This window comes from Eurytemora carolleeae, unplaced genomic scaffold (genome assembly GCF_000591075.1).
Source record: "Eurytemora carolleeae unplaced genomic scaffold, Eaff_2.0 scaffold553, whole genome shotgun sequence".
In the NCBI taxonomy this organism is placed as follows: Eukaryota; Metazoa; Arthropoda; class Copepoda; order Calanoida; family Temoridae; genus Eurytemora; species Eurytemora carolleeae.
This window is the reverse complement of record NW_019396464.1, coordinates 197,515-207,137: the sequence shown is the minus strand read 5'-3', so window position 1 is coordinate 207,137 and position 9,623 is coordinate 197,515. Positions and strand designations below refer to the sequence as shown.

Genomic DNA, 9,623 nt, shown 5'->3' with positions numbered 1-9,623 from the left:
ACTTGTATATCTCCTTATCTATTTACTTGTCTATCTACTTGTCAATACTTGTCAACCTGCTTGTAATCTACTTGTCAATCTACTTGTCTATTTACTTGTCTATTTACTTTTCCATCTACTTACTTGTCTATTTATTTTTCTATCAACTTGTGTATCTATTTGACTGTCTAGTTCCCTGTCTATTTGTTTATGTACTTGTCCGTCTACTTGTCTATCTACTTGGCTATTTACTTGTCTATCTACTTGTCTATTTACTTGTCTATCTACTTGTCTATTTACTTGTCTATCTACTTGTCTATCTACTTGTCTATCTTGTTTCTCAACGAAATAGCTCGAGATAACGAAATAGCAGAACTAACGAAGTGCGCAAAAACCAAGATTTTCTTCATAATTTGCGCGAAATAGCTTTTGCGCATCAATACAAAATTACATAAAAATTTCGTGCAAACATTACGATTGGAAACCCTGCGCAAGGATCCAGAAAAATGACTTTAAGGAACTTCAACAGAAAAGTTGCGAATTTTCCTGAAAAAAAACGAATATTATTGTCTTTTTTCACATAACAGATGGACTTTTTGTTGCATATTGGGCTCATTGTACCCACTCTGTTTGATTCTGTTCTTTATCTATAAATTCTGTTCAATATGCTTAAAAATGCGAAAATTGCTTAAATTTAAAGCAAAAAAGATGGCCAATGTTAGTGCTTATCAGGCCCCTCAGCCTAAGCTGAGGTTAATGAATCTTGTTACTATCGAATCGTGCATACGATGTTTTCTCCTAATAAGTGGTTATTTCTAGATATAAAAACATTTGTTTTTATTTATATTGGAAAAAAATTCTTAAAATATCCTTAATTGTTGTATAACAGTGATCTCGACTCTCAAATAAATGTTCCAAGATGAATTATTTATTTTTTGTAAACAACAATAAAAACATCTATAATAATGAACACTGAACGGGGGGTGTCGATAGTCTAAACTTTAAATGATCAAAATATGACACTGATAAGATAATGATTATTGAATACATAATACATATATATATATATAATTATACTGACAAATAAGAGTATGGATGGTAGGTGCTTGTCTAAGTATAAATCACTAGTTAATGCCACGCAAAAAGGCGCGAAAGAGTTTGGACGCCATTTTAATGAAAAAAACCGGGTTTGACCAAATTCTTTCAGGCCGAGCATAAATGAGTAAGTGCAAATAAAGGGGCGCTGTGTCCTGTAATTTTCAATTGTATATGCAAATACATATACAGCTTTTTACGAGTCATGATATGACTCAAATTCATTACACGACTCATGACATCTTGATACAAATCATGATATCTTGATACAAATCATGACATCTTGATACAAATCATGATTGATACAAATCATGACATCTTGATACAAATCATGACATCTTGATACAAATCATGAAATCTTGATTCATATCATTAAAAATCTTGATAAAAATCAGGGAATCTTGATAGTTTTGGTAGTCATGGTACTATAGAACTAAAGCTAGGCTATATTTAAATCGGGACAACTTTTATCTGTCATGTAAAATCACACATCGCCCCTTTATTTAATTCCTTACTCCTAAATGCCTCCCCCCCCTCAATATGGTGGACCATGTCTCTCTTTCGCTCCTCACCAATGCGAAAAATCTTCCACCAAAAATTTCAAAATGGCGAACTCGCTTTTTTGTTAATTTAAATAAAGTTTTAGTTTACCAGGACTGATAAGAGAGAACATTATTTTTAATATCTTTTAGGACTAAAGATGAAGTGACTAGATTTTTATACACTATCAGCAAATATTCTTCACAATTTCAAACTTTCGAAAACATTAAACGAACAGTATGTTTAAAACTATGAACGAATGTTAGCAATACAAAAAAATGTGAAATATTGCTAATGTAAGGTTCATTTTTAAATTAAACATCGTTATTTTTTTGTAATGCTTTCGTTAGTTAGATATTACGGACAAAACGTTAAGGTTATTTTTGAACAGTGTAGGAATTGGTAAGAAATACATACATGTCTAATAAAAAGGGATTTGCACAATGTACAACCGTTAACTAAGAAAATTCCACATAAAAAATTGGGAATTCTACTTTTCTAAAAATGTGAATTGATAAATAAACTGTGGAGCTTGCTACTCTCACTGTACAGTGTACAATGTACATATATAAGAATGACAGTACAATAAAATGCCCTAAATTATGAATGATAATAACGTACATCTCTCTTTATCATTTTAACTTTGAGGTGAAAACAAATACTTAGCTAAAAAATAGTTTACTATTTTATTGATAATCGGCAGTATTAAGTCAATTAGTTCTATTCTCCCCCCCCCCTAAAAAAACTTGTCCATAAAACTCAGTTCTTATTTAAGCATGTACATTGTACAGTTCGTAATTAAATACACCTGTTCACTGAGTACATCATACATGTGTTTTTTAAATTCTGTTGTTTCTGAAAATTTCAGATAATATAAATTTATGAAGTTTTAATTCTGGATTACATAATTTTGATATATTATTATTGTTATTAACCAAAAGCTACCTAGGGTAAAATACACGTGGTTTCATTCTTTGGTAGTCTATAAATTTTAAAATCGAAGAGTTTTACTAACTTAATATATTTTTCCTTTAACTTTTTTAAAACCCAATTTAATCATCATATTCACGTAAAATCCTTTAACCATAAAAATGATTTGCTTTGCATGAACAACATGAAATCATCGATGATAATAATAACATCTTCTAACTATCTCAAGTTCTAAACTTCTCATTTTTCAAATACAACAGGATATTAAGTTGAAGCACTAAAAAACGAATGGCGCATTTCAAAGAATGATAAATCATCAAAATGAATAAGTGGAGAAGTTCTGGTAGAACCGAGTCACGCAACCAATTGAAAGCTTTTGTGATTGCACTGATAGCAAAGATTGAGATGCAAAAAAAGCAGTGTTAAAGATATGGAAACAAGATGTCCAAATCCAGTAGATCCAGCGTCAGTAAATCCAAATCCAGTAGATCCAGCGTCAGTAAATCCAAATCCAGTAGATCCAGCGTCAGTAAATCCAAATCCAGTAGATCCAGCGTCAGTAAATCCAGATCCAGTAGATCCAGCTTCAGTAAATCCAAATCCAATATATCTGGATTCAGTACATCCAAATTATCAGGTTTCAGCAAATTCAAATCCATTAGATCCGGTTTCAGTAAATCCAAATCCAGTAGAATCTGCTTTAGTAAATCCAAATCTGGTAGATTTGGCTTCAGTAATACAAATCCAGTACGGATCCAGATTAACTGGATTAACGTCTTCTGAGCATTATGTTATGCGCTGGAGCATGAAGTTCTCTGGGTAAAGGGATCGAAGAGGGTAAAATAATTTTCACCCATCACCCACAGGGACCTAAGTGCGTCAAAGAAGTACGCAAAAAAACATTGTGACAATAATGAACAATGCATGTTGGGCAATTAAAATTGAACAAAGTTAAGTCTCTATGACTCAATTTATCTTAACAACCCAGAAAAGTGATATTCGTTCTCTAATCACCAATATAGTTCCAAATCAAAAATGTCGGCTTAAAAAGTCTGAAACCAATAATCTTAAGACAATATTTCATTTGAACATGAGGGACCATAAATAATAATGATTGGGATTGGCAGACTAGCAGACCTGCAATGGACTAGCTGACCCACTAACGGACTTACTGACAAGCTGACTGTTTTACTATGCAGCTGACAGGTTGACCCACCGACACAATCATCACTAAGCCAACAAACTGACGGAACCTCAAACAGACCAACTTAATAGATCAGCTAACTGACCGACTAACTGGATGATTGATTAACCCACAATGTAACAGTCTAATCAGCCAGCCGTTAACATACAGATCGTCATAACTCATAAAAGTACATATTGCTTTGTAAAAGTGTAAATTGATACATTGGATTAAAGCTAGGAATTATTTTACATTTGTAAATGGAAAAATGGAAAGTTTAAGAATATTAAGTTTATGTAAGACTTGATTGTTTTTGAAAAACAATATGAATTTTAGAAGGTGAAAATCTAACAAACAACTATTTTGGCACAAAAACAGGCAACTAGAGAATTTAGGATGAATGGATGGGATGGGGGGGGGGGGGGAGGAAAGGGGGAAGCACAAATTTGACTGTAGGGAACCTAATTATTGACATAGATTATTTGAACTGTCTTTTCTATCGGCCATCTTTATAAACATTTTGCAAAGACGCGGGAAATCATGTTCACGAATGCCGCGGTGGATTGTTCTAGTTTGTAGGTAAACTACCGTCTCGTGTTCCGTAAATTTTTCCCGCTTTTCTCAAGCCAGAAAGAAGCTCCTTGGAGTCCCGTAGGGTTTTTAACAGCTGCATTGACCATTCTTTTAGCCCAATTTCGTCCGAGTTGGTGAGGACGATTTTACCCTCTTTAGTCCGCAGAATGATACTCTGTTCACTTTTAACCTAAAACATAAACTTAATGGGAAACCAAAATTAAATATAAATATAAAATATTTGAAGTGAAATATATAAGGGACAAGTATCAAGCTCTTGTAATTTACTTATTCTAAAGTAAGAAAAGTTTTAAACAATAATTTGGCCCTGAACGGTGAATTTCAATTTCAAAACTTGAAAAAAAAATCAAGTTGAGTAATAAAGCGATTTAAAACAAGTGTTGATTAATTTAAAAAGAGGGTATAGGACAGAAATACAATACTATTGTTGAATCAGATCCTTTGTTCTACCCCCCTCTAAATTGTGGTGAACACTCCCTTTGACCTGTTGAAGTTCTGTATTGACATCTTCAATTTGCTCCATAAATATCAACTCTGGCTTATTGTTATCAGAATGTAGTTCCAGCCTAAATAAGTTTAGCTAGGTTAGAGCACTATGCTAATTACAGGCTTTTAGTTGAGCTAAGGTTTAAGTTTGGAAGTTGTAATAATTTGCGGCATCTTAACGTCACCTAATAATAATCACAAAATGAAATATTTTATGATAATTGTTTCAAATATCATACATGGTTAGTAGGTTCACAAATCAATACCGAAAATTATTTCAAAAATCAAAGACGACCTTCATGTCGGCTCTCTCAACTTTCAAGTTTTGTGGGAGACCCTGTACAACAGTTTATTAGTTCAGCTAAGTTATGACCAGGTGAAAATTTAGGAATTTTTTTAATGATTTTCAAAAAACTTAACGTTGCAAAATTTTCAGAATTTCGGGAAAAGCTAAGTGAAATTACATTCATTCTGGGGGGAAAATTATTTTCAAAAAGGGTAATAAAGGATAATTGATTTTTGAAGAAAATACGTACCCCTTGATACCCCTGATTCACTATAATTAACAATAATTTAAAACTTCTTTCATTAAAAAGTGGAAAAAACTAATTGGTTTTATTTTCTGAGAAAATTTTCTAGCGTTTTTAAGTTCTTTTAACAATTTTTTTTTACAAGGAAATTGATTTTGTTTATTTTTATCACTTCAGAAATTTAGAAAAAATTTAATTTTAATCTAGCTACAAAAACAAATCCCGTTGAGTAGTGAAAAAATTCAATTTGTTTGACTTATCAAATTTTTCTGTCGTAGATTGTTTGGTATGAATATGTTTTACCCTATTATTACAAATCTGGATAAATAAATAAATGACATACCACTCTTAAGAAATCCAAAGCCTAAGGCTTATTAACATATCCATTATTTAATGTTTGAAAAACGCCGCAAAGACAAAAGACGAACTACAAGTCGTCCCTTTGAAACACCCTGCTTTGAATAAAATACCTATTGGGATATAGCTTGGCGTATCGTGTCTGCCAGGTCTGTGCAAACGGACCACCCTAGGGAAACAAATATTAATATTTTAAAAAAAACATAAAAAATGTCAAACAAACATTATGCTGACTGCTGAGCCTCCGACAAAAATAATCGTAAATATAATTATTAAGGTCACACGTAAACACCTGGTAAATAAACTGCTAAAAAAAAAAAAAATGATATAAATTTTGTTGTGTTTTTTGATACTTAAACATTTCAATTTAAAATTGGGAGCACTCTATTTATCCAAATCTAGAATACAGACTATTTATAATTAAATTTTAAAATGTCCACTGTTAACCATCCTATAGAAACAATCCACATCATCCAGACTAAACAAACACTAGGGTAAGAGAATATTAGAAATATAAAGACGACATTAAAAAACAGTTTCTAGATTCCTGCGAGATTGAGTAAAAATTTAAGAAAATGACAATAATTGTTTGAAAGAATGTCTTATTTGAATTTTGTCATTAAGAGCAAAATATCAGGTGGGAGACCAATTCTACCATAAGCCTAGCTATAATTATAAAAGGATATAACAACCATATATTAAAACAATGTTTTTTTTAAAGAAAAGGGAAAGTATATTAAGTATAATTCGAGTCAAATAAAAAAATAAATTTGACATGTATTCTCATGGCTTTAATAGTTATAAAAAGTTAAATGATATTAGTCCTGGTGTTGCTCAGTCTGGAGGATGTAAATCCCTTCATTGTTCAGTTTGGAGGATGTAAATCCCTTCATTGCTCAGTCTGGAGGATGTAAATCCCTTCATTGCTCAGTCTGGAGGATGTAAATCCCTTCATTGTTCAGTTTGGAGGATGTAAATCCCTTCATTGCTCAGTCTGGAGGATGTAAATCCCTTCATCGCTTAGTTAATAATCGTGAACAATCCCTTTATTAATATTTACTCACCAATTTTTTGAGGTAACCATAAAGTAGAATATCAGATTCCTTCTCATCTGATCCAAACTTGGACTAAACATTTTCATTCAATAATTCATTGTTTAGTTGGACTTAAACATATTCATTCAATAATTCATTGTTTAGTTGGATTTAAACATATTCATTCAATAATTCATTGCTTAGATGGATTTAAACATTTTCATTCAATAATTCATTGTTTAGTTGGATTTAAACATATTCATTCAATAATTCATTGCTTAGTTGGAGTTAAACATATTCATTCATAAGTTTATTGCTTAGTTGGATTTAAACATATTCATTCATTAGTTCATTGCTTAGTTGGATTTAAACATATTCATTCATTAGGTCATTGCTTAGTTGGATTTGACCATATGCATTTATTAGTTCATTGCTTAGTTGGATTTAAACATATTCATTCATTAGCTTATGGCTTAGTTGGATTTAAACATATGAATTTATTAGTTCATTGCTTAGTTGGATTTAAACATATTCATCCATTAGTTCATTGCTTAGTTGGATTTAAACATATTCATTCATTAGCTTATGGCTTAGTTGGATTTAAACATATGAATTTATTAGTTCATTGCTTAGTTAGATTTAAACATATTCATTCATTAGTTCATTGCTTAGTTGGATTTAAACATAGGAATTTATTAGTTCATCGTTTAATTGATTTATTTTTTAGTTCATCATTCATTCCTTGACTTATATTATAATTAATTTTAGTTATTTATCAATTCATTTGAAATAGTTAATCATTGATTCTTCGATTGATTTTTACATTCTTTGATTAATTGATCGCATAATTCTTGTGTTATTACCTTTGGTTTCCGTCTGTTCTGTTCCTTCTTGTCGTAGTCGTTATTGATTGTGTCAAATACAGTCTCAGCCACCTGCAACAATATGTAAATGTAAGAAGTCATAAAGTAGAGATATTTAAGGTTTCTAAAATATTAAAATAGCAACAATTTCTTATCGAGTTGACCCCCACTTCTGCTTCGGAAAAGAGCAACCTCTCGTAACTATATATCTACCACGGAAGGGTTGCTTTGATCCATATCAAACTTACAGAATATAGGAAGATGACCAGACATATTATTTAATTAGGAAATAAATATTTATTTAATTAATTAGGAAATAAAATATGAGACACGAAGATTTAAAACATAAACCTTTACATCGAATCAAAGCCCTGAAACAAGAGAACAAACAAACTATGAAACTTGGAAAACAATAGCAGTGAAAAAATACCAAACTAAACATAAAACAACCATGGAACCAAAAAAGAACTGAAGAAGCAAGTCAAGGAAATAAGGAACTATAAATCTATTTTTATTTTTTATAATCAAGGATCAAAGGAATTGAGAAACCAGTTAATCAAGGATCAATGGAATTGAGGAACCAGTAAATCAAGGATCAATGGAATTGAGGAACCAATGAATCAAGGATCAATGGAATTGAGGAACCAGTAAATCAAGGACAATGGAATTGAGGAACCAATGAATCAAGGATCAATGGAATTGAGGAACCAATGAATCAAGGATCAATGGAATTGAGGAACCAGTAAAACAAGGATCAATGGAATTGAGGAACCAGTAAATCAAGGATCAATGGAATTTAGGAACCAGTAAATCAAGGATCAATGGAATTTAGAAACCAGTAAATCAAGGATCAATGGAATTGAGGAATCAATGAATAAAGGATCAATGGAATTGAGGAACCAGTGAATCAAGGATCAATTGAATTTAGGAACCAGTAAATCAAGGATCAATGGAATTGAGGAACCAGTAAATCAAGGATCAATGGAAAAGAGGAACCAATGAATCCAGGATCAATGGAATTGAGGAACCAGTGTATCAAGGATCAATTGAATTTAGGAACCAATGAATCAAGGATCAATGGAATTGAGGAACCAGTAAATCAAGGATCAAAGGAATTTATGAGCAAAAAGACCAAGAAAATAAAAAATAACGAAACCAAAAAAGTTTTAAAAACAAAACTTTGTATTTTATTATCTTTAACAAAGGAATTAACAAAGAAACTAACCAACAATAGAATGAAAAATCTCAATCAGGAAAAACTAAATTTTTTTAGAAATCCGGGAAACATTGAAACCCACCAAAAAGTTTTTGTAACTTTTTTTTCTCAAAGAAATAAAGAAACAAGAATCCAATGAAACCAAAATAGTTAATGAAAAGAATCAATTATCAAAGGGTTTGAGAATGCCAGAAAACCCAAGAAACCGATGAACTGAAAATCAAGAAATGGTGGGGATCTGATAACTTTTTGTACCCTCTTCCTGAACAAAATAAATAAAATAAAAATGAAACCCAAAAAAGTTATTTCAACAGATAATGAAACCAACCTTTGGTATCCTCTTCATCAAAGGATCCAATGTCGAATGCATCTGCAGCGTTTACCTCTCCCCTTGGAGGGATCAACGGCGGGGGATACTTCTGCTGGTAAACCTTAATTATTTAAACCTTGAACATTTTTTTTATTACGTTTTTAACGTTGTTAAAACGTTTTCTAACAATTTCTAAACGGTCTTAACACGTTTTTTAGTCATAAAAGATTTTACCTGTTTTTCGAACTTTACTTAAACTTTATTTAAATATTATTTTAGCACTTTTAAAGCGTTATGCAAACGTTAATTAATCGTTTAAAAAATGTTATTTTACTGTTCCTTAAACTTTTTCTAATCTTACATCAAAGAATAATTAAAAGATAATTTAAACGAAATTCAACCATTATCTGAAAGTTTTCAAAACAATATTTTAATCCTGTAGCGTTATTGGGATCAGTTGTGAAAAATTAGAAAAGGTGGGAAAGGAGTGTAAAATCATGAAGTAA

General features: G+C 31.2%; 1 protein-coding gene across 1 annotated transcript in view; it reads right to left on the bottom strand.

Annotated features, from left to right (window-relative positions):
* Positions 1-3,609: 3,609 nt before the first annotated feature.
* The window catches only part of LOC111703766 (G protein-coupled receptor kinase 1), a 25,733-nt gene continuing 19,719 nt past the window's right edge, over positions 3,610-9,623 (bottom strand). The window contains exons 17-23 of the mRNA XM_023475808.1: positions 9,136-9,238; positions 9,063-9,069; positions 7,592-7,715; positions 6,759-6,821; positions 5,808-5,863; positions 4,806-4,887; positions 3,610-4,490 (exon numbers count right to left, since the gene is read on the bottom strand). Coding sequence (XP_023331576.1) covers positions 4,296-4,490; positions 4,806-4,887; positions 5,808-5,863; positions 6,759-6,821; positions 7,592-7,715; positions 9,063-9,069; positions 9,136-9,238 — 630 coding nt within the window. The 3' untranslated portion in view covers positions 3,610-4,295. The remainder of the gene's footprint in view (positions 4,491-4,805; positions 4,888-5,807; positions 5,864-6,758; positions 6,822-7,591; positions 7,716-9,062; positions 9,070-9,135; positions 9,239-9,623) is intronic.